Raw genomic sequence first — 24,995 nt, 5'->3', positions numbered from 1 at the left:
GGCTAGGTTTCTGAGCACTATTTAGTCGCCTTTTACGACAAGCTTAGCGCTGCTGCAGGCCTATTCTTTTGACACCCGGACCTGCACGGGGCGTCTGACTTCAGACGCATAGTAGCAAGATCAAGTTGCAGCCAGGAGTACACCGCATCAAACACATGGGCTTCATGAGTATTTTAGTAACATATATGCTAGGCTATGGGAACCTCGGAAAAAACCTAAAAGGAATTTACAAGTTGCCTACCACCTTTTTTCAAATTGATTTTTTTCTCGCCAGAAATCGCTATTTGACTAATTTCTGGTCGCCAAAATCGAGTTGATATATTCTATTTGTGTAATAAACCAACCCTACACTCTAAACTTCTCTTTGAACATCGATTTACCCAGTTTTTCCACCTGATTCCAGACGACGTACGACTACTATGACCGGAAGTGAAAGAAATACTCGGAAAATATCTCGATGCATCCAGTTCAAGAGAAGAACACCTTCGGTAAGTCCCGAAAGACAACTCCGCAGTAAATGATTTTGGTGGGGAAATACGAAGTGAAAAAATACAGTGAAAAAATATACAACTTTTAACAACATGCAATTGACTGTATAACAGTGTCTTGGTATGATTCTGTTAATTTTATAAAATGTAATGAAGCCATAAAAGATTTAATTAACAGAAGTAAACCATTGGGAAAAAATATTGCACCTTTTCAAAACTTAAAAATACAAATACTTCTATGAAATAAATTATAGCAAATATATCCTGCTACCTAAGGCCGAATATGAAATATTATGTATCCTTCTTATCCATAATTGTTAAACTTATCACTTATTCATATTTTTATTGCTCCTACCCCCCCCCCACACACACACAAAGACAGTAAAAAGTCCTTCTCTAAGGCCATATAAAATTCACTTTTATATTTTTATATTCTTATCTTATGTTAATCCACAGAAGGTGATGCAAGCATACATGTACATGCATGTATACATAGAACCAGAGCTGCTTACCCTTATGGATTAGCTGACTCCATATATTTCCCTACTGGAGTTAATGTGATGAAATTGTCTATTTTCTGAAAGCACCCTTGTAAATTGTATCATCCATACTAGAACTGTGTTATTGATCAACCTGCATCATGGTTTTCTTTCTGTGTAGGAGACAAGTTGCATGTAGTTGTTGAAGGAGTGGGTGTAAATACTGTAAATTCAGAAATTTTTTGTGAGTTTTTATTAATTTGAAAAATGTGACTGGGCACGAATCAGAATAGTTAGAACTAGCATTCTAAATTCAAGTCCATAATATTCAATGTATGGTTCTGTGGAATTGCCTTATTTTTTAATCGCATTTGCTTCCATCATTCAAGAATTGTAATAAGTGCTCACAAAAAATTCTGAAATTACAGTATTTAGGCAATTTTTTTTTCTGACGTGTAATAAAATTCATATATAATTAAGGACAGAAGACTTTTTTTTCTGATATGTTATGACAGATCAAGATTTATTTTTTCAAAACCTACAAACCTTACTTGCTTCAGAATCAAATGACTGTCACAGCTGATTAATCTTGTTTCTTTTTTTATTTACAGCTGTAGTGTACATGTATTGCTGAAGCTACTTGTATAAATTTAAACAGTTAAATTTAAATTCATAACATCTGGACAGTAACATTGTGAATTCCAAAAGAACATTTCTCTTTCACTACTGTCACCGCACCGCTAATATTCCTTTACTTTGTTGAATGTTGAGCAAATTGTGCTTATTTTACATGTATGTATCAAACACCATAGTAGAAGTTTTTAGTGTTTTGGTTTTTCAACTACTTCTGCCTTAGTACCTGGACTTGAAATACTTTAGCAACTCAGCAGTTATTTCTAGGATAATAGAGTATGCTTTCCCTACCAATTCGCCGGGTCCATGCTCACAATTTTTTTGTGGATTCTGGGTTACTCCTTTTTTTTTTTCTATACATGTACATTTCATGTTCTTTTTTGTTGTGTGTGTTTATTTTTCTTAGTCTTATAAACATGTCATTATTCCTAGATTACATGTACATGTATATTGCAACATAATGGTTAAAATAAAAGGAAATTCAAACATACATGTACATGTATATAAATTTGGTGTTAAAAATTTATGATTATGTATGACATGATCTTTAAAAGATCATGTCACATTTTAGAAGTGTGCCAGTTTGTGTAACATTCAGGTATGTTTTCAATTTACTGTAAATTATATGAAACACCTACATGTATATGTAGATTAATGGACTCAAACTGTTTAACATCCTGAATAATCAAATGTAAAGCTACTATATGTACAATGTACATGTAGTTGACTTTTTTAGTTTTTACATTTTTAATTCAAAATTCAAGTTCCATTTGTACATGCACATGTATCAACCTTCTGGTCAAATCTGTCAGTCAAAGTTATACATGTACATGTACAGTGTACATGTATAAGCCACAATTATTGAAATCAATTCTGCAGAAAACAACTAACCACAATCACTTCTCAGTGTTCTCCTCATAAGTTTTAAATAGCACAGTGCTTACTGGCATAGCACAGCTCTTTCTGCCTTACTCCAAAATTATAGCACAGTGCCCATAGTGCATTCTAACTAAATTAATTACTGATTAGCATAGTGCTAAGAAATCATAGTGCTGCAAAGTACATTGCTATAATGGCCTGGGGAGAATGCTGTTTCTTTGATAAGCTGTAGATTATGGCATAGTCCTGCGGAAGCCCATATTTTCTGGTGACCTACATTTTATACTTCCAGAGACATATACCAGACAAGACAGGTTTATTTTGCGAACTCAGACACAATTAAGTGCTACAAGAGCAATATACATGTATGAACAAGTATATAACAATGTGGCAAAAGTAAGAAAGAAAACAGCTTAAATGACAACACACACATGTATGTCAAAATCATGAAAACATTTTTTTCGAATTTCCTTTATAAATATACATAACCTTATAATAACTTGGATTATACATGTACATGTATTTACTGATCAGTAACACAGTTACTTATTGTTCCTACAAGTAAAAAGATAATGACATTCGGACATTTCCAACTTTTTTAGAATTACACAAATAGCATTGCCTATCCTGATATAGTACATTATGCCAGCATAAGTAGTATCAGAATACAACTGTGCATCGACATTTCAAATGCCAAAGTCTTAGAATTATTGTACATACATGTACATGTACGTGCATGAATGTACATGCATAATACATTAATACTCCTTTTGTACATGTAGGTCTGGTTTTCGTTTTTAGGACAGGAAAAATAAAAAAAAAACAAAGGTATGAAAAAAATATAGTGTGGATCCTTCTTAGACTAGTAAGGGAAATATACAAGGTACAAAGAAATTGTAGTATTTTCATTGATAATTTAAATCGGAGGGGAAAAATGATATTCAGTTATTTATGCAGAAATTTCTTTGTAAGAAATATATGTATGTGGCTGTTTGCTGGCTGCAGGCTTTGATTCAAAACATGGAATTGTACATGTAAACAGTATATTAGTACATGTACTGGTATATAATTTTAAGTTATCAATTGAATTACATGTATGGAATGTACATTGTACGCCAGACACCCCCCAGTCTCCCCCCTCCATCCCTCTACAGTTTGTCCTAAGATTGGGATAGACCTGCACACATCTTTTACTTCATACATGCACACCTCTCTTAGTGTCTCTCATTTTGATTTTGAAATGGACCTGGCAGATTTTGAAAAAAACTGTAGCTGTAATTAATGAAACATGAAAGTACAATTTCTGTCCTTCTGTATACCACCTAGAATACACACAAATCCTCAGACACATGTATGCAAATTAATATTTCAACAGACTTCAAAAGCTAAAATGGCAAAAGGTGTAAAATACATGTATAACTATATGTTCTGCTCTTGCATAATATGCTTCTCTGATGTTATCATGAAAAACTGTGTTGACATATGTGTACAGTAGTATTGGTCCTAGTGCTACATCTTGGGAGATGATGAATTGAGCGACATTTTGCATTTTTTTACTTTGAGTGACATGATCTTTTCAGCGACAAAACACATATAAATTGAGCGACTTTTTATTTTTTAAATTCAGTGACATTTACCTGAGAAAAATACTTATTACCTCTTCCGTTAGTCAGTGTCCCCTGCTCACCACGGGGAGGTGAAAGTAGGATTTTGAGCAGGATATAGTGTTTGTTTATTGTTCACTGAAACTACATAGTTTATATAAAATACTTTACAATTGTTAAAAATAATGTACTATTAAAAACTTCTATGTACACAATCGTTATAAATTGATGACTGGCTGAGACTTGTATGCCATAAGTTTAACGAACTCAAGTCTTGAGATATCGCCTGCTCTGTACTGTTCCTGGAATTCACGCATCTGCTGCACATTTGACTTTTCGTTAATAGTCAAAAGCATTGGTCGCATAGAAGCTCTTATCTTAAGACTGTTGTATGTCTGGATAAGTTTGACCTTCTCCAAAAAATCATAGATGTTCGGATGATGGCTATAAAACATTTCACTAAACTGCTTGTGAAAAGACTCGCATCCGATTGTTGTCCTTTTAACATCAAGTCTTGGTTCTGACCAAATCATCGGAGGATAACGTGAGGTTGCCTCTGTATAGTTATGCACAATATAATCTGCAAATTTTGTAGCACGTGGGTCTTCAGGTGTATTTGAGCAAATATCAAAGGCCATGCACTCCTCAATTTCAACATGTGGACCGTTTATGTGAATTTTATGTACATCTGTATTTAATCAATTAAAAAATATGTCGCTGAATTTATATGCCGTTTTTATATTTTGTATTGATTTGATGTCGCTCAAATGATATACGGAATTACTCAAAAAGCGTCGCTCAAAAGATAGTCGCTGAAAAGACAATGTCGCTCAATTTATACGCACCCCTACATCTTATATTGCTACATTGTATGTACTGATGAGTATGACATGTTTAAAGTTGATAAAATATTGAATTGAATTGATATAATACAAATGTACATGTACTTGTCTGGTAGTGAGAGAAAAAAAAATTGTTTGAGAACTTTCACAAAACTAATAACATAAAGCACTTGAATTAAATCATATAAATCATGTTTGTGACCAAAAATAACCAAATAAGAACTTAGTTTTTGAAAATAAAAAAATGCATATGGTAAAACTGTAATGACAGTTTCAAAGTTTCTAAAAGAAGACAATAACTTTACAATGTCTTATAGCAGCATGATTTTTATACCTTTACATGTTTGTTCATGATTCTAAATACTTTGGAAAGTTTCATTATCATATTCTGTATGATTATAAAGAGTTTCGCTCAAATTATGGTACAAGTACATGTAGCTTACACTTAAATTTTAGTATAGACTTTTATTATAGTATAGGCTATGCAAATTAAGGTAAGGCAGGAACAGTTTTGAGCTTAAACTTTGTGCAACATGCTTCATATAAGAATTTCTTTCTCAGTTTTTAGGGTTGTACCAAGTTTTCCCACTTATGATGAAAGCAGCAAAGAAATCAAAAAAGGGTAATTGAAATTATATTTTTTGGGGGGGGAAAAAATAATTTTTTTTGAAGATTTTTTATCCTTTATTGATTTTTTTTTATAACAGATTCATGCCTGCATTATACTATCAGATTTTCAGATATTGTTCATGGTTATCGACATGTTTTTTTCTTTAGATTTGGAGAACTATTTAAAATTAGATTTCTCTTTAAAAAAAGCCTGTTTTTTTCAATTAGGTTTCCGATGAACTCTAAATGACTTTCAAATGAATGTCAAAGACTATTATTGTTCCTACTTGCCTAAAATTTTATATAATTCTAGTGCTGCAGTCATCTCATGTTGTACTCCATGTAGCTCTTCATGAACTTTTTTTTAGCCAAAATCATTTATTGCACATCATCAGACTGTGGTTTCCATTTTTTTTTCAGATATGACAACTACTGAAACTGATACCCACCATGAAAAAGATAAACTTCCAGAAGCCCTGTGGCGACTTAGTAAGGAAAAGTTGAAGATTGCTGATAACAGAGCTTCTAAAATCAAGTACCCAAGAAGTGTTGATTATACTCCAGCTGATCACTTCACCAGACAATGGACTCTTAGAACCATGCATAGAAAACAGCAGGTAAAGTTGAACTTTGTCAAATGTCAAAACTGTCCTTGCAATTTTGCATTGTAAATCTTACCGGACAATGTTGCAATTTGATACTTATTCTATCATTTACTGAAATACCTTGTTGCATGATGTTAATAAGTTCTGGCAATATATATTTATATTAATGTTCCTTTAAAGAAACATTCTTAAAGACTTAACAGAAAGTCTCCCATGAAATTTTTCATAATGATGCATGTATTTTTACTTATATTTTCAGTTTATCACAAAGAATGTAGCAGCATGGTGCTTGAGAGATTTACTTGGCAAAGAACAGGAGTCAACACTGTTCAATTTGTTTGGTGTGATCAGAACACTGGTTCAGCCAAACATTAGTAGAGAAGAACTGCCTTCATTAATTAGAGACACAAGTACTGCAATGACCTTACTAGAACGAGATTTCCCATTGACATTACAGATAAGAAGATAGTGTAAGCATTCACACAGCACGGACTGTCACATCTAAGGAAAACAGGAACGGTGGTTCCACTTGTGTTTCAAAAGCATCCCAATTCTAATATATCATAAATAAAGTATGTAAAAATTATATTTTAGAAGCAAAGTTATGCACTTTTCAAGTTTTCTGTAAGTAAAAGTATTTTCTGGATTCTTAGCTTTTGATTTATATAAATTTAAGGTTAAAACTATAAATTCATAAAAATTACACCCATTCTTAAGTTGATTTCTTAAAAATGTAATCCATGAATACTGGAATCAATTTTGAGGTTACCGGTACATGTATTTCAGACCCAATCACATAATAGCTGAAACAAAAAATATTGCCCAATTCCTGTGATATAAGAAGTTACCCTATGCTTGTGCTGTAATATGCCAAGCTTGATAATTTCAAAACAGTCTATCATTTGAGGATTCAAAACAACAAAACATATCTGTGGTAATAGACTTTATGAAAATAAATGTAAGAAGATTCATACAAAACATTGCTATAGTATGTAATTACATGTGTGGTAATTCATAGTTCATACACAGCTTTTCAGTGGTATGTAACACACATCTATTGATTCATACACAACATTGCTTTGGTATTTGGTATTGTAAATGCATGTATGGCAATTCATACACAGTAGGTGTATTAAAAAATAAATGGAAAAAAAATGCATGTTTTTCTTTAGAAATTGGAATACAAATTTGTACAGGCCTATTGTGTTTTTTTTTAAATACTGGTACATACATGTATAAAGTATGTACATGTACACATATTCTATTGCCAATGGCAAGTAATTATAATGAAAATACTCTAATTTAAATTACAGAACTTGACTACACATTTGCTGCATCATATTCCTGAAGGTTTCAGGGACTTTGGGCCTTTATATGATTGTTAGCTGTATCCTCTGAAGAGGGCCAATAGTTGGATAGCAAGACAAATTCTTCGTCATGGACACGAAGAAGCATCAGTAATGCAGACATACAGTGTATGTAAATGTTCTTCAGTATATCTACATTACTTTAAACAAACTTATACTCCCATTTATGGAAAACAGACCAGTATATTTGTATCATGATAGGGGTAAATGGATTTTTATTTCTTATTTTATTCTACAGCTTTCGTGGCAAACCTTAATATATATAATTGAGATATGACATTTGAAGTAATATGATCTGCATAATACATAGTTGGATGTTATTTCAATACCAACGATGAAGCTTCACTAATTTTTTTCTGACAGTTAATTTGTCAACTATACTTATTGATCTCGTGTCTGTCTGTCTGTCGCATGTTAGGTTATTATACCTCTATTGCTCTTGTTAGTTTGTCAAGTATGTACAGTGATCTCATGTGTGTCTGTCTGTCCGTCACACTTTATGTTATAATACCTCTATGGCTGTCGTTTATTTTGTCAATTATGTATAGTGATCTCATGTGTGTCTGTCTGTCTGTCACACTTTATGTTATAATACCTCTATGGCTTTCCTTAATTTGTCAAGTATGCATAGTGATCTCGTGTCTGTCTCTCTGTCGCACGTCAGGTTATTGTACCTCTATGGCTCTTGTTAATTTGTCAAGTATGCATAGTGATCTTGTGTGTGTGTGTGTGTCTGTCACACGTTAGGTTATTATACCTGTATGGCTCTTGTTATTTTGTCAAGAATGTATAGTGATCTCGTGTCTGTCTGTCTGTCGGATGTTATGTTATTATACCTCCATGGCTCTTGTTAATTTGATAAGTATGCATAGTGATCTCCTGTCTGTCTGTCTGTCGCACGTTACGTTATTTTACCTCTATCACTCTTGTTAATTTGTCAAGAATGTATGGTGATCTTGTGTCTGTTGTGTCTGTCTGTCTGTCTGTCACACTTGATGTTATTTTACCTTATACCTCTATGGCTCTTCCTAATTTGTCAACTATGTATAGTGATCTCGTGTCTGTGTGTCTGTCTGTCGGATGTTAGGTGATTATACCTCTAAGGCTCTTGTTAACTTGTCAAGTATGTATAGTTATCTCGTGTCTGTCTGTCTGTCACTTGTTAGGTTATTATACCTCGTTTGGCTCTTGTTAATTGTCAAGTATGTATAGTGATTTCCTGCCTGTCTGCCTGTCACACTTGATGTTATTATACCTTTATGGTTCATGATAATTTGTCAAGTATGTATAGAGACCTAGTGTCTGTCTGTCTGTCACACGTCCCCGTGGATGTTGGGGTGTCAAAAGAATAGGCCTGCAGCAGCGCTAAGCTTGTCGTAAAAGGCGACTAAATAGTGCTCAGAAACCTAGTGCGGGGCCAGGCGCTCTGCCCACAGAGCAACTGGGATGTGTGCCCCAGTTGGTGGAATGGGGTACCCCTGGCGTGTTACATGCTGGGGTTGTCAGGCTATAATACAGAAAACCTGACTGCAAACCACAGTGGTGCACCATGCTGGGAAAGAGACCATGTTCCTTGCACGTAAAAGAACCCTGAAGTGGTATTCGATAGGGTTAGGAACCTTTGTGCTCCGCCACAGAAGGCTAAATTGCCCGACTTTACCCATCCCTCCCCTTTTTCTAGTGGCAATCAAAATTTGTTGACTTTATTATCCTTGTGTCCCATCCAATTTTTCATTTCATCATCATTTCATGTTCATTTTATCATTTATTTCATGTTCATCATCTGAATATAGCTGAAATATTGCTGCTTGGATGTTAAACCCCAAAAATCAATCAGTCAATCAGTGTGTCACTCGTTAGGGTATTATACCTCTATGGCCCTTGTTAATTTGTCAATTATGTATAGTGATCTCGTGTCTGTCTGTCTGATGTTAGGTTATTATACCTCTATGGCCCTTGTTAATTTGTCAATTACGTATAGTGATCTTGTGTCTGTCTGTCTGTCTGTTGTACACTAGGTGACTATACCTCTACGGCCCTTGTTAATTTGTAAAGTATGTATAGTAATCATGTGTCTGTCTGTTGCACGTTAGGTTATTATACCTCTTTGGCTCCTGTTAGTTTGTCAAGTATGTATAGTGATCTTGTGTCTGTCTGTCTGTCCGTCTCACATTAGGTTATTGTACCTCTATGGCTGTTGTTAATTTGTTAAGTATGTATAGTGATCTCGTGTCTGTCTGTCTGTTTCACGTTAGGCTATTATACCTCTATGGCTCTTGTTAATTTGTCAGGTATGTATAGTGATCTCGTGTCTGTCTGTCTGTTTCATGTTAGATTATTATACCTCTATTCTCTTGTTAATTTGTCAACTATGTATAGTGATCTCGTGTCTGTCTGTCTGTCACACTTAATGTTTGTAGGTTGATTTTATACATTTGATTAATTGGTCAAGTGTGAACTGTGATATCATGGCAGTCTGTCTGTCTGTTACATGTTAGGTTTGGAGGTTGTTTTTATACATTTGATTAATTGGTCAAGTGTGAACTGTGATATCATGGCAGTCTGTCTGTCTGTCTGTCACACTTAAAGTTTGAAGGTAGTTTTTATACATCTTGTTAATTAGTCATGTGCATCTCATGTTTGGAGGTTGTTTTTATACATTAGGTTGTTTGGTCATGTGTATAAAATGATCTCATGTCAGTCTGTCTGTTTGTCTGTCACACTTAAAGTTTGAAGGTAGTTTTTATACATCTTGTTAATTAGTCATGTGCATCTCATGTTAGTCTGTCTGTCTGTGTTACATTGAGTTTGGAGGTAGTATTTCTGTCTCTTGTTAATTAGTTTAGTGTATTAACAGAATTTAGACTTCAAAATTAGTTCCTTATAGACAGTTGTTTGGTACAATTAAACAGATATTATGATATTTATACCCCATGCAACCAAGTTGTGAAGGGTATGATATTTTTGACCTGTCAGTCCATCATCAGTTTTCCAGACTTTTTTTCTAAACACTTGCAGATATTAAGCTGATTTTTGGTATGTGAGACTACCATCATGATAAACAGATTTTGTTTAGGTTTTGTTCTGCTGATTTTTACCGAAATTACTTGCCTTGGACTGTACAAATTCTCAAAAATAAAAGTTTTGGGACTTTTTTTTCTAAACGCTTAGATAGTGAGCTGATATTTGGTATGTAACTCTACTATGATGAGTATCTAAAAGTTTTTTTTTCTGCTCCGCTGACTTATACCAAAATAACAGGCCTTAGAATTAGCAATTCCTTTTAAATCAACAGTTTTTAGGACTTTTTTTCTCAATGTTCTCAGATATTGAGCTGATGTTTGGTATGTGAGTTTACAATGTATCATGATGAGTTACAGATCAAGTTTATGTTATGTTGAGATTTGCTATGAACTAAGGCCTCTGAACTTTCTTTTTTTCAAATACTTTTAATTTGAGAGTCATATTTGTGTATGTGTTGGGTATATTAGTACGCTCACTAAGGTTCTTTATATTAAAACGTGTCTGTTATAGACAGGTATTCAGGTTATTCAGGTTCAGTTAAGACAGGTTTAAGTATTCTGTTGTAGATATAAGAATTAAAATTTCATCGTAATTTATTAGTGTTCTGTGTTAAATATTAAGGTCATTAGTTCACTTATAACAGATTAGTGTTTAGTATTAGATATTCAGGTCATTCGTTCACTTGTTACATATTTTAGGCATGGAAGTACAGCGTTCTTATTCTTGTTCTTCTTTTTCAGGACATTTATATATCTAATGGTGTTGAAGAATATGGAATCAAAGTCTGCTTTCATCTCAATTTTTTCATGTTCATTTTGACTGTGTATATATCATCTTCCAGTACTATGTGCATGGGGCTGTTTGAGATTATGGCATTTCATCATCATCAGTAGATTCAGCAACTGGGGACCTACCATAGAATTTCTTTTCTTCAATCTTCCAGAATGGATTTCAACTCTCCCATATTAAAGACAAATGTAACACCAGCTTGACCTCTTGAGTATTCTAAAATATATTTAGACCCTTCTTTTTTTAGACCAGCCTAACCCTCTTTTTTTTAGACCAGCCAATCCTTTTTTTAGACCAGCCTAACCCTCTTTTTTTTAGATCAAACTAACCCTCTTTTTTTAAGACCAGCCTAACCTTTTTTCAGACCAGCCTTTCCCTCTCTTATGAAGACCAACCTAACCCTCCCTTTTTTAAGACCAGAGTAACCCTCTTTTTTATGACAAGCTTTAAGCTGCTTAAGGCACAAACTGAACTGATGAAGGAATGTCACAATATTTATTTATCTATGAGCATTATTTTATTAATATTAAATAGTGAGAAATCTATCAAAACATATATATTTCAAATTTAAAATTGGCTCGGTTAAGACTAGTATCTCTGGTTCGTTTTCTAAGGATCCAAAATGTACATTTACACTGACATAATGATCTTTAAAAAGTGTTTGGTTTAGACAGGTTTCAGTGTATATGAAACCATCTTAGTTTTGTGTCAAAGAAACTTTTTTTAAATGTGAAGTTAAAACTTTCTTGAATTACCTCCCTTAGACCATTTTTTAGCTTCACTCAAATTCTCTTTTAATATTTATAATGATTATATTTGAAAACTTCTTATACAACCCAAAGAAAATTTAAGCCCAACACTGTATCCAGGTTATGCACTGAATCTTTTTTAATACTGAAAGGAAAGGGGGTGGGGTCGGATAATTTGGAGAAAAGTAATTTTCCAAATTTTAGCTATTTTTTTCTCTTCTTTTTTCTCAAGCATTGACAGAAAAAAAATTATGAATCAATATTTCCCTATTACTTTACAATGGAAATTTACAAATATTAAATGATGGCCTTGTTAATTGCCCTTTTTTTTCAACCCGAGATCTTGATATTGGCGGGTCAGTCAATATCAATCAAGGGCTGATAACAAGGGCAATATTAAAATGGCTGTACATATACTGTTTATCACATACACGTTTTTACCAGTAATGGATTATTTATCAATTTTTCCTTTTTTGGACAGAAAATTATAAAAGACTAGCAGATAAATGATATGGTCCATTCTATTATGTTTTTACTGCATTTGAGTTTTCTCTGTGTTTATAGCAGAATCACTCTTCATTATGACAGGTGATTATTGTTTATCACCAATTCAGCATAAAACGAAGAAAGAAGGAGTGCGTAGAATAATAAAAAACTGAAAAATTGAATTGTGCCTCAACGAGGTATAAAAAGTAGTCAAAAATACAAAAATTCTTCAGTATATTTCTTGGCGACAAAGATTCGGAAATGGGAGTTATAAGGGTACCTGAAAATCATAGTTTGGTTGAGTAATGGGGGTGGAGGTGCACAGGGGTTATATCAGTTCACATGCTATAGGTCCATGTTCCTTGTACCAATTGTTAGGCACATACCATTTTTGTACTGAGGGGGAAGGCTTGGTTTGTTACGAATAAAAAAAAGATTACTCCAAATTTTAGCCGAAAGTATTTTACTCAGTCATTTATTGAAAAAAAATATTAATATTGTTTAATATTTCCACCATCCCATAACAATGTAGATATTCAAGTACAATTTTTAACTACGGCTGCTGCTGAAAAAAGAAATACTTTTCGTGCCTGGGCAAAAATTAACTCAACATTAAATCCAAGCCCCCTTCAAAAAGAAAATTGTGTCTTACTTTCATATTAAGCAAAAGAAATGCTTCTCAGGACAATGCTTGATTAGAATGTAGAGGTCTAATCATGAACAGTTGGGCCAAAATTTTACACGCTTCTCAAGCTTGATACAGATCTCAATTTTAATAGCTATTAGACAGGAAAAGAACTTGACCAAAGTCCCTGTTTTGCCCTTTATTCCTCAGTAAGCACAACCCCCACAATCAATCCAAGCCTTTCTTTTAAGGATGGGTATGTCATCTTGAGGTACATTTATAAGATCCATTCATCTTTACTCAAGCTATTATCTGCAAAACAGGAAAATGTTTGTTTCTGATCTCTCATTGGTAATCAGTTCAAGTTAAAACCCCTAAAATCAATCCCAGGCTTTCTTTAGTGGTTTAATTTCATGAAGATCCATACACTCAATTTATACTCAAGTTATTGTTCAAACATGAAATATCTACAGACGACAATAACAAAACTGACGACAGCATGATACCATTATTCCACTTCAGTCAACAATGACGAAACTGACCACATCATGGTACCATTATTCCACCATAGACAACAATGACGAAATTGACTATAGCATGATACCATTATTCCACCGCAGACAACAATGACAAAACTGACGACAGCAATGATGAACTGACGACAGTGTGATACAATTATTCCACCGCAGACGACAATGACGACACTGATGAGAGTGTGGTACCATTATTCGACCACAGACAACAATGAGGAAACTGACTATAGCTTAAACCATTATTCCACCACAGAGAACAATGACGAAACTGACAACATCATGATACCATTATTCCACCACAGATGACAGCGTGATACCATTATTCCACCAGACGACAATGACGAAACTGACGCCAGCATGATACCATTATTCCACCACAGAAGACAATGACAAAACTGATGACATCATGATACCAGTACTCGACGGTTGACGACAGCGTGATACAATTATTTCATTGCAGACAACAATGACGAAACTGAAGACAGCGTGGTACCATTATTTCACTGCAGTCAACAATGATGAAACTGACTATAGAATGATACCATTATTCGACAGAAGACAACAATAACGAACTGACTAGAGCATGAGACTATTATTCCACCGCAGTTAATTATCTGTTTCAAACTTTTCTAGTGTAAAATGTTGTTATACTAGTGAAACTGAAAGAAACTCTCTTTAATAAGGTCTCCAACATGGACCTCTTTAGTAGATACAATCAGGAAGACATGAAACATATCATCAGATGGTAGCGATAAATTGGACACATCTTGACAAAACATCAAGATCACACTTTATCGTCTGAATATAGCTGAAATATTGCTGCTCGGACGTTAAACCCCAACAAACAAACAAACCTTTCATGGACACTAGAGTGAAAGCCAAGCTTCATACCATTGTGTTGGAAATGCGCAAAATTAACCCCTCATGGAAACATCTTCAGAAAATGGCCAGAGACAGGCAAGGACATTAAAACTAGCCCTTAAGTGCAAACAAAAAGAGATTTTCGTAAAATATGTTTTATTTTTGTTTACATCAGCAGTGTGAATACTATTACAAGTCTCTTTACACAAAAAAATTTCAGACTTGCTTGGATTAGAAGTAAAATTCTGGATACATGAAAAATTCAAAAGTAATAACTCTTCTCTTCTAAAGTTAAATAAAACTAATTATGGAGGACTGCGATGACTTGATAATGTTTCACAGTAATTTTGAATTGAAAGCAAATCTAATTGATACATGATCAAAATTGACATACATGTATTATTAAGTTATTGCATTTGTAACATTAGAACTTTAACTTCTATAGCATTAAATAAAATTACAAAACATTTAAGTGGTAAATGTTGTTAAAATATTGTAATAAAGTCTACAAAAAAGAATAAACAAACAAAAACAAACCAACCAAAAAAAAAAAAAAGATAAATCCCCACTATGAAAAAAATCTTGATAATTCAAACTGTCAGAAACAAAATTCTACTATTGATGAATGGTGGACAGCATTGACATGGAAACAAAATGGATTATTTCCCTTAGAAATACAATGTAATACAATGTACTATAGAATTATTAATATTATTGGACTGGATCTCTATTTAAACTAAATAATTAACTGTAAGTTTTTAAAATAATCAGGAAACTGAATATTTACAAATGAATACTACATGTACATGTATTTTAAAAGTGTTATTAATTTCACTCTTCAACATCCTGAAGTGTAAGTTCATACAATAATCAAGACACAATGTATAATACATATACAGATGAAAAGCCTTTGATAGCTTAGTTCTACATAAACGAAAGTTCTCACCTGAGAAAATAATTCCATCTTAAAAAAAAAGAATCCAAATAGTCTAGTATTTACAATAAGTGAAAATAATTTCCAGTTTAAGTAAGAAATATTTCAAATTTGAAGAAAAAAATATGAATATTCATGTAACTTGAGAAGGATTTAAACATGTACAGTACATAAATAAATGTATTTAAAAAGTTTTAAAAAAAAATTTCATTTGACTTGCATGTACAAATTTTGTAGGATATCACAAGTTGTAAAAGTTGAAGATGAAATGTCTTGTAAAACAATTCAAATCATACATGTAGATAAAAATAAAATATAGTACAAGTTTTTACATAACTACTTCTTTTACAGTTTCATTTTTATAGAGTCATTAAAAGGATACATACATGTACATGTACTCATAATATTCATAACTAAAATAAGTAATATTTGTTTACAGTTTCTAAAATGTTCATTGTTTTAAAGAGTCTTTTAAAAGAATATACATGTATATGTATATATGATATCCATGACAAAATAACAAATATTTTTTACATCATTTGAGTATGACTAAATCCAATTTAGAAACATGAAAATGATAACTACAACTACATGTATATACATGTACAAAAACAATGAAGTGAACAGATTTTCACTGATGACACATCTAGATACATGTACATGTATTTGAAAAACTTGATGAAGACCAACACTTATTAATAAAGAAATATAAAATAATTTCAAACAAATCATTCACTTTACTAAATAAACTATAAAGATTCTTAATTAAGTTCATTACAAAATGTATTACATGTATGTACATGTAAATAAAATAGTAAAAAAGTCATTAAAGATAATTATGTCAGTAAATTAAAACATGTTTGTGAAAATACTTCTTACAAAAAAAGGGGGGGGAAATTTCTGATATTGTTATAAAGATTTCTGATAAATTAAATCATTATAAATTAGACATGTTTTATTTACCTTTAAAACTGAATTTGTTTAATTAATATTGCCCTAGTCCATCAAGAGAAAAAAAACCACCAAATCATTCTACATGCACCAATCAAACTACATGTACGTGTTATAGTCTTGTTAGTCATACAAATACAAATTGGCATTGTTCATCACACACATCATTCAACATAAGATTTTTCTATTAAATTGTCAGATTTCATTAGATTTTAACTAATTATAAAATACAGGTATAAGTGTTAACATAATTACAGTGGCGGATCCAGGGGTTCAGGGTGTAACCCCACCCCCTGAATATTTTAAATTTTTTTTGCTATCTATGGATCTAAATGAGCAAATAATAATGTGGCACCCCTCCCCCTTTTCAACATTTTCCTATATGCCCCTCCATCTGCCCCTGTTAGTGCTAAATATATAAAATCAAATACATATACATTTACAACAACTGACAAGAAAATATCAACCTTTATACCTAAATCAAATAATTGAAGATATTTCTATTTATTATTGAAGTTGCAAGTACATGTTATCACTGTTGAGGGTAATTCAATGTCCTTAGTAGTATCTTTCAATAATATATATGTACACGTAATTCATATTTCAAGAAAAAAGATAATAAAAGTTCAGAAATAAATCCATCTTTTAAAAGAAAATCCATTTTAGTCGAAGCAAGGAAGACTTACATGTATAAGGAGATCACATGTTGCCAAAAAATGTCTATTAAATTAATTCAAACCATGACTAAAATAATGTTACATGTACATTACATGACTGTACCTTTTTTATTATTTTTTTAAAGAAAGTAATTTATAAAGACCTAAATACTGGGTACGAATTAATCATTAATTGAGAGATAATAAGGAACATTTCAAAATATCCATAGAAACAAGATGGCGGATAAACAATACATTCAATGCAAAATTCTCGTAGGAAAATTAAATTTTGAATTTTTTCAATCTCGGAGGTAAGAACGACAAATAATTGTAAGGGAACGACATGAATACAATGGCAAGTTTTTGAAAGGAACCGTCGAGTAATTACAAAAAATAAACGCAAAAAACCGCAAACAATCTGAGGTGACTTAGAGTATAGATAAATTTACATGTACTTGACAATCTTGATGAAGACCAAAACTGACTGATAAAAAAATGTAAAATAATTTTTTTTTAAAGAATCATTCATTTAACACTGTACTCAATATGACATTTCTGTACTATTTGAAAGATTTTTTAATAAGTCAATAATGATAATATTTTTGTAATCTTATACCAGAATAAAAATATAAAATTCTGTCAGATATTGTTAAGATTTCTGAAAATGAAGCCCCAAAAAATAAAAGGTATTTCTTTTCTTTTAATCCAGTTAATTATCACATGAACAAATGTATGTTATTTTTGTCTGACAATTAAGAAAAAGGGTAGAAATGTCTGATATTATTAAAATTTATTTAGATAAACAAAGCCTACATGTAAAAAATAAAACATGTTTTCTTACCTTGAAATCGAATTAATCTCAATTATTTGTTTATCTCAGTTTTGATTCTCCATCAAAAGTCAATATACAGTAAATATCCTGACCACATTCTTCCTATCAACAACAGTGAGGAGATGGGTCACTTTATCATAATGTACACACCACGGGCCATACAACCCATCACCTCCACTGACTACAACTTCATGTTTATCTCCATCCCTTGAAATTAGTAATAAATTATGTTTGTCAAAATCACACACAAAAACATTGTCCATTTCATCCATTGATATTCCAAAAGGCTGTGACATTGTATTGTGATTCTTGAATGTAAAGATAACTCTGAGATCAGAATCCAGGACAGTAACTGTGCTGTTGTTGTTGTAAGGACAGGTATAACATATTCTGTTGCCATCTGTGTCTATATATGAATTATAACTAACAGTCTGGTCATCATGGAGTTTGTCTATTTTTTCTGTATCTATATTAATTTTTTGGATTCCTACCTTAGGTACACAGAAGTATAAATGTCCACCACTATGTGTAATTCCACTGACTTCACTCTTTATCTGAAGTGTTTTAATGATTTTACTCCTGTCTACATCTATGATGGAGATTGTTTTATGGAGAGGATTAGAAACAGCAACATGGTTCTCATTGATGACTGTTACACCCCATACTGCTCCTTGTCCTCCATTAAATCTGACTGATGATTTGTGTTGACCATTACTGTGTAGTATGTTTACTACACCATTGTCCCCATCAGTCAACACCAGGAGTCCATTAGGCAGCGTACAACAACCAATACACACACCTTGATCTACTGTAAACTGTTGTTTAAGTGTCAGTTGTCTGGGGAATCTTGTCTTCACCTCTGCCTGACCCATGTTTGGTTTGTTTATGTCTATGGAGGTTCTATTTTTTTCTTTTGATACTTTAATGTCACACAGAGTTTTTATTCCAAAAATTGTGTCATCTGCTGTGATGTTTTCATTCATTTCTATGTCTGTATTATCCATGGCTCCTTTTTCAGATAATTTGTGTAAGATTTCTTCTGATTCTTGAACTTTTTTCTCCATTTGTTTTGTTGCGGTGAATGTTTGAAAATTTGATGCGTGGTTCTTAATGAGTTCCTCCTGTTCCAATAATTCACCAAGTATTCTTTTATTTGATTCCAGGATTTTTGTGGTGGCTTTGATTTCATTTACATTTTCATTTACAACTGACTCTAACTCTGATAGTGTTTTGTTTTCTAGTTTCTTTATTTGATCAATAAGACTTTGTGTCCTCCTTTTTAAATTTGCTGATAATTCTTCCTTCTTTGTTTTCAGTATTTTCACATTTTCTTCTCTTTCAATGATTGCGGTCAAAAAAGTTTGATGAGTCGTTTTTAATGATATCCAAACATCTTCAAAAATGGCCGAAGATTTTACATTGCGGATCACATCATCTATAGGTACATGTAGAGTGTCCTCACATTTTTTATGAGATTGCAATAAACATTTATAACAGACAACACAATCGTGAGACCTACAGTAAAATTCATATTTTTGCCTATGTTCTTCACAGTTGAGTTGAATTTTGTGGATAAAAGATGGTAATTTTAGGTAATCCTCATAAGATATGGTGCTGTGGTCCCTGGTTGCTTTTTGTACTCTGTGTTGCTCACTACATGTTGAACAGAGGGAATCCTCACATTGTGGACACCATACTTCAGGAGTGCTGGTTTTTTCTAGTAACAGGCAGATGCTGCAGCTTTCAGATGCCATTTTTCTGTAATATAGATAGAGAAGTATAGGGTATAAATTCAGTTACATATAGCCTACAATTCCTTTTGGGATTTGGCATTGGTTATATTTTGTTTTGTTTTGACAGTGGTCTTCAAAGCCAAAAAAAATATATATATATATCTCCAGTGCCGAATCCCAGAACGGATTAAGCTTGTTACCAAATATTTTTTTTTTATAGACTTTTGAATGAGTTTAGACCTTTCATACAGTGTGTTAACCCTCACGGAGCGGAGTGTATTGGTGGGGGGTTACATTATCATATCCAGTTTAACCCCATACTGGTGGTCAAAATATTAAGCCTCTAGACCTTCATATTATAATCCCTTTTGGGATTTGGCACTGGGGATATTTTTTGTTTTGACGGGTGGTGTTCAAAGCAAAAAAATATATATATATCCAGCTTCAAATCCTTAAAGGGATTAATCTTGTTACCAAATGTGTTTTTTTATCGACCTGTTAACCCTCACGTAGCATAGTGTAGGGGGGGGGGGGGGTTATAACACCATACTGCTGATCAAATTACTAAGCCGTTGATCTGACGTTGGCTACGTACATGTATATCATGCCCCTGTTCTTCTTTACAAAAACTAATACAATTGGACATTTATCAGTTACATGTACATACTGCTGAATAGCAAAACGTAACTATTATTTTGTGATTTGGCACTGGGGATGTTTGTTTTGTTTTGATGATGGTGGATTCAGCTTGTTACCATTTTTTTTTTATCGACTTTAGAATGAGTTTATATAATTTTTTCCTCTTCCAACTTCCCCGAATTTGACTTTTTATGAGCAATTCAGCTGGTGTTTCCAGAAAAGCAGAGGATGCTTAACCTACAGGTGCTCCTTGTCATGCTGGTCACCTGGCACACCCGCCATATATATCAACAGAGTTATTGAGGGACAAATGTTTGTATGACTTACAGACATGCAGCACAGCCAGGGATTTAAATTAGCGGTGGTCCTGGACTTATCAGACAGACGCGGAGTTTCTGTTTCAATGATGACGTAAGTTTGCGGGTCTCACTAATTGGCGACAAGAAGTGACAAAAAGCGACAAGAAAAAACTAGTCGAATAGCGCAAAGAAATTTATGTTTACATTTAAACAGAGACGTACAATTGTTTATTAATGTGTTTGATTTAAATCCAAAAGGAAAAAAAAAAAAAAAAAGAATACGAAAATATTGTTTTTTAAAACCAGGAAAAGAATTTTTTCAGGTAAAAGTGTGAAGATAAAAGGTTTTTTGAAATATTTTCAAAATGATAATAGCATCCGGAAGAAAAATAGAAAAAAAGAAAGAGATAAATCAACAAAGTTACAAGAAAACTGACTTCAAAATATGTTATCAAGATTCATTGAATATAAAAAGACATAATGAAGATAACAATGACAGGGAATTATTCGTGTAAATTTAAATGCTAACATGTAAACAAGAAAACATTTAAAAAACAAGGTTGTCTGAAATTTAACACAATGTCGAGTTACCGGTAAAACTAATTACAACGATACGCCTTGTATCAGTGGCCTGACAAAAATAAAAACAAAAACAAAAAAACCCAAAAACTCCAATGTTATGTATATATTTTCCGAATTTTTTTTTAGAATAAGGCATATTGCTCATCTTGGTATTATCTTTTTCAAGTTTTCATATCTTTCTAGATAGTAACCCATTTTATAATATATTTTGAACTAAGTTCTTCTATAACAATGCATGTTGCTACATTTCTTCTTTCATTAATTAAAGAAAAATATCACCTTTTCTTTTAATCATACCAATGATTATTGTTTCCTATTAATTTCCTTTTTGTAATTTCACATAAAACATGTTTCCATATTTTTATCAATTTGAAAACACATCAAATCAAATCTAATATATATAGATGTAGTTTCTTTATGAATTGTAGTATCTAATTTGTATCTAAGGATTTTTTAATATTACAAATTCATTTTCTAATATTACAAATTCCTGATTTAGTAATATTATAAAATATCACACATTTTGTAATATTGCAAATTGAATTTGTAATATTACAAATTGAATTTGTAATATTACAAATTGAATTTGTAATATTGGAAAATGAATTTGTAATATTAGAAAATCAGTCACATTTTTTATATTACAAAATGATTTTCTAATATTAAAAATCGCAACTGAATACGGCAAATCCATTTTCTAATATTAGAAAATCAATTTCTTATATTAAAAAATCGTTTTTTAATATTAGAAATTCAATTGAATTTTTAATATTAAAAAGTATTTTGCGATATTAGAAATCTAATTTGTAATATTAGAAGATGAATTTGTAATATTAAAGAAAAATCTTTTTTTTAATATTAGAAAACACTTCTTTTCTAATGAATTTGTAACATTAGAAAATTAATTTGTAATATTAGAAAATCAGTCACATTATTTAATATTACAAAATGGTTTCCTAATATTAAAAAATCGTCATTGAATACGACAAATCCGTTTTCTAATATTCAAAAATAGTTTTTAATATTAGAAATGTAAAAATAGTTTTTTAATATTAGAAATTCAATAAATTTTTTTGATATTAAAAATGATTTTTTAATATTAAAAAAGTGTTTTGTGATATAAGAAATCTAATATGTAATATTAGAAAATGAATTTGTAATATTAAAAAATCATTTTTTAATATTAGAAAATGCTCATTTTTGTCCACTTTGGCTTGCCATATAAACGCATAATAAACCATTTGATGTTTAGTTTAGCTAGAAATGAAATCCATGCACGATTGTAAATAGTCTTCAATAATAGGATAGGAATAATGAAAGGAATGCTGAGTACTAATTGGGAAAGCTGTCTTATGCAGGCCTTGGGGTTTAATAGTGGCAGTGGTACCAGTCAATAAACATTATAAAGAAAGGGGTTTCATGCTTTTATTTGCCGCTCATCTTTTGACCATTTTTGTTACAAAAGGGTAGCATAACCATTAAAACCATCCTGACATATCATACACTGTATCATATATTTGTATTAAGGTTACCGCTACATGACATCGGAAGCTGGGAGATGGCAAATAAAAATGAAACTTTGCATAGACAATGGCATAGGAATTCCCATAATGTACTTCTCTGAAATTGTGTCATTTTTTGTCTAGTGTTATTGCTTTTTGCAACATTAATCATTTTCTTTGGCTATTTTGGCCATGATTGGTGGAATTATATGATAGGGGCTCCCGTATGTATATATGAACCCGTATTTGGTGGTGATACCTGTGTTTATTCATAAGGTTGTTCGCAGGGCAGTAATAAGTAATAATTATGTTTGATATTATTTGGGAGAGGGGATTGGGTTGAAGCGAGATACCCCAAAATCTGGGACCCCCATTTCTTTTATATGCTATTCGGACTGCATATTTTTTAGTGGGAGCAAGTCCTGTGATACTATTATACAACTTTATTCTTATGACAATGGACGTGTCTCTGGACTAGATGCCCAGAAACTAAGCGCTTTCACATGACACATAGGTATCTATGAAATAACTCGTAGCACTTACGCTATGAACCTTATCAACTGACAAATGTTGATAGTTGAATGTAACAAATTTAATTCTAAGGATATGATTTATTTCAATGATTTGTGGTTTCAGGAAGGACTGGGGTAAGGGACGCCTCTTGAAATCAGTGATATGTTTGCATCATATTAAATTTCACCAAAGCATATAAAGCTTTCATTTGAAACATAATGAAATCAGTCAAAGTTACTTGATGCTTACATGAGATTGATATCATAAGCTGAATACAGACGTTATCATGACTTGTAAAAGTCGTGTCCTTTACCCTATGTCTATCTTCTTAAGCTTGAATTATTTAACAGAGAGTTTCGACGTGGAGGTCGAAAACTGAATTTCGAACTGAAAATTTAAAAACTGGGAATGGTCAACTAGTAGTTTGTAGTTCAATTACATTGTGGTCCCGTACATTCCTTTTATTCCATATTTTTGCAATACGACGATTATTTGAGGCGTAAAAACGATCAATATAAATTGATTCAGTACATGAGTACTTTGATTCTACACTATGAATCAACTCTACCATTGAAAGGCATTGTCTGAACTCTATGTGGACTGATACTTGAATATTCATGTATTAATACTTGTTATATATATGGATTTAATGTGTGTTCATTGTATGTGGCAGACCTCATTTTGTTTTGATATTTCCAAAACAAAAACACTAGTCTTAGTCTTACAGTTTGACCCTTGACATATTTATCAACAGTTATGAAATAATAAAGTATGGACAATACAGGAAGATGGTACAATGCACTGAAGTAAAAGTTGAATGGATAAGTAAATCTTACTCTTTACTGGTCAGTATTCCTAATCAGCACGAAGTTAACTTCTTTGAACGTCAACGAGGAAAACGCCCTGTTGTTATGGTATGGAATGTTATCTTTTTACTTCCTGGTAGAACTTCATAGATTACACACGATTGGTTGACCTTTAAGTGGTGTTATTTTTATACAGTTAAATATGCGTAAATACAGGGGCGTAGCTGCCTATACGCAAATACGCAGTTGCGTACTTTCGGAAAACGTAACAAAAATAAAAACACACATTTTAAAGATGAAATAAAGGTTATTTATCACATATGCATACCATGAACGTAGTATAGGCTCTGAAAAACTGGCTCCAAAATCGTTAAAATTCAGGAGTTTCCCTCAGGGCTTTGCCTTGCCGGACTCACTGGGGGTCTTGAGCGACCCCCCCCCCCCCCCCCAAGACCTCTCGCTGTAATTTTGCGTACAACTAAAACAGGCCTAGCTACGTCCCTGAAATATATATCTTAACATTGTGAAATTCTGAATAGCACAGCGTTATCGAGCACATTGTCCATTTCGTATATTAATCTTACTTGGTATTTCATCCACGCCACGGGGTGGTCACTTTTGATAAAATTTGGTACGGGAGTACAGAAGCTGGAAAAACATCCACATTCATATATTTGTCTAACAAGAAAATCCATCCCATTCTTATATTTTTTTTCAGTGCAAAATACATACCCATTCATATATTCTACCACATCAATTTGAATTAAGAGAAGACACTTACTGATTAATTGGTAATAATAGGTAAGTTTGTCAAATTAGCAATAAATTATACATTTAAATTGTAGAAATATGACCCATTGATAAAGTACTACACCTCAGAATTTACAAGCCATTCACATAGGAAAGTAAAACCTGGCCATGCTTCCAGTTTTTAGTGTAGTCCGAGTTGCTCATTTACTTTTGTTACTTTGTATG

At 32.4% G+C, this 24,995-nt stretch overlaps 2 protein-coding genes and 1 long non-coding RNA gene across 5 annotated transcripts; 2 read left to right on the top strand and 1 right to left on the bottom strand.

Moving 5' to 3' along the window:
* Nucleotides 1-492: 492 nt before the first annotated feature.
* Nucleotides 493-12,592, top strand: LOC148596763 (uncharacterized). 2 transcript variants are annotated; one of them, XM_088562823.1, is made up of 6 exons: nucleotides 500-609; nucleotides 5,487-5,547; nucleotides 5,955-6,151; nucleotides 6,399-6,609; nucleotides 7,453-7,614; nucleotides 11,271-12,592. In XM_088562823.1, the coding sequence occupies exons 2-4, from the start codon at nucleotides 5,517-5,519 to the stop codon at nucleotides 6,606-6,608; spliced, it is 438 nt and encodes a 145-aa protein (XP_088418949.1). In that variant the 5' UTR covers nucleotides 500-609; nucleotides 5,487-5,516; the 3' UTR covers nucleotide 6,609; nucleotides 7,453-7,614; nucleotides 11,271-12,592. The 2 variants fall into 2 exon arrangements, with proteins under 2 accessions (XP_088418950.1, XP_088418949.1); XM_088562824.1 differs by lacking the exon at nucleotides 5,487-5,547 and having other exon boundaries at nucleotides 493-609.
* Nucleotides 11,626-24,173, bottom strand: LOC148596762 (uncharacterized). 2 transcript variants are annotated; one of them, XM_088562806.1, is made up of 2 exons: nucleotides 24,051-24,173; nucleotides 11,626-19,704 (listed from the first exon to the last, which is right to left on the bottom strand). In XM_088562806.1, the coding sequence occupies exon 2, from the start codon at nucleotides 19,698-19,700 to the stop codon at nucleotides 18,015-18,017; it is 1,686 nt and encodes a 561-aa protein (XP_088418932.1). In that variant the 5' UTR covers nucleotides 19,701-19,704; nucleotides 24,051-24,173; the 3' UTR covers nucleotides 11,626-18,014. The 2 variants fall into 2 exon arrangements, with proteins under 2 accessions (XP_088418932.1, XP_088418933.1); XM_088562807.1 differs by lacking the exon at nucleotides 24,051-24,173 and adding an exon at nucleotides 20,646-20,734.
* On the top strand, nucleotides 23,992-24,821 carry LOC148596761 (uncharacterized). Its single transcript, XR_015918863.1, has 2 exons — nucleotides 23,992-24,128; nucleotides 24,739-24,821. It is a non-coding gene; the product is annotated as an uncharacterized LOC148596761 (long non-coding RNA).
* Nucleotides 24,822-24,995: the final 174 nt, after the last annotated feature.

The sequence above is a fragment of the Perna viridis genome, chromosome 15, assembly GCF_037379345.1.
Source record: "Perna viridis isolate PV_CMFRI_1.1 ecotype Kerala chromosome 15, ASM3737934v1, whole genome shotgun sequence".
Classification (NCBI taxonomy): Eukaryota; Metazoa; Mollusca; class Bivalvia; order Mytilida; family Mytilidae; genus Perna; species Perna viridis.
This window is presented reverse-complemented; position numbering and strand designations above follow the sequence as displayed.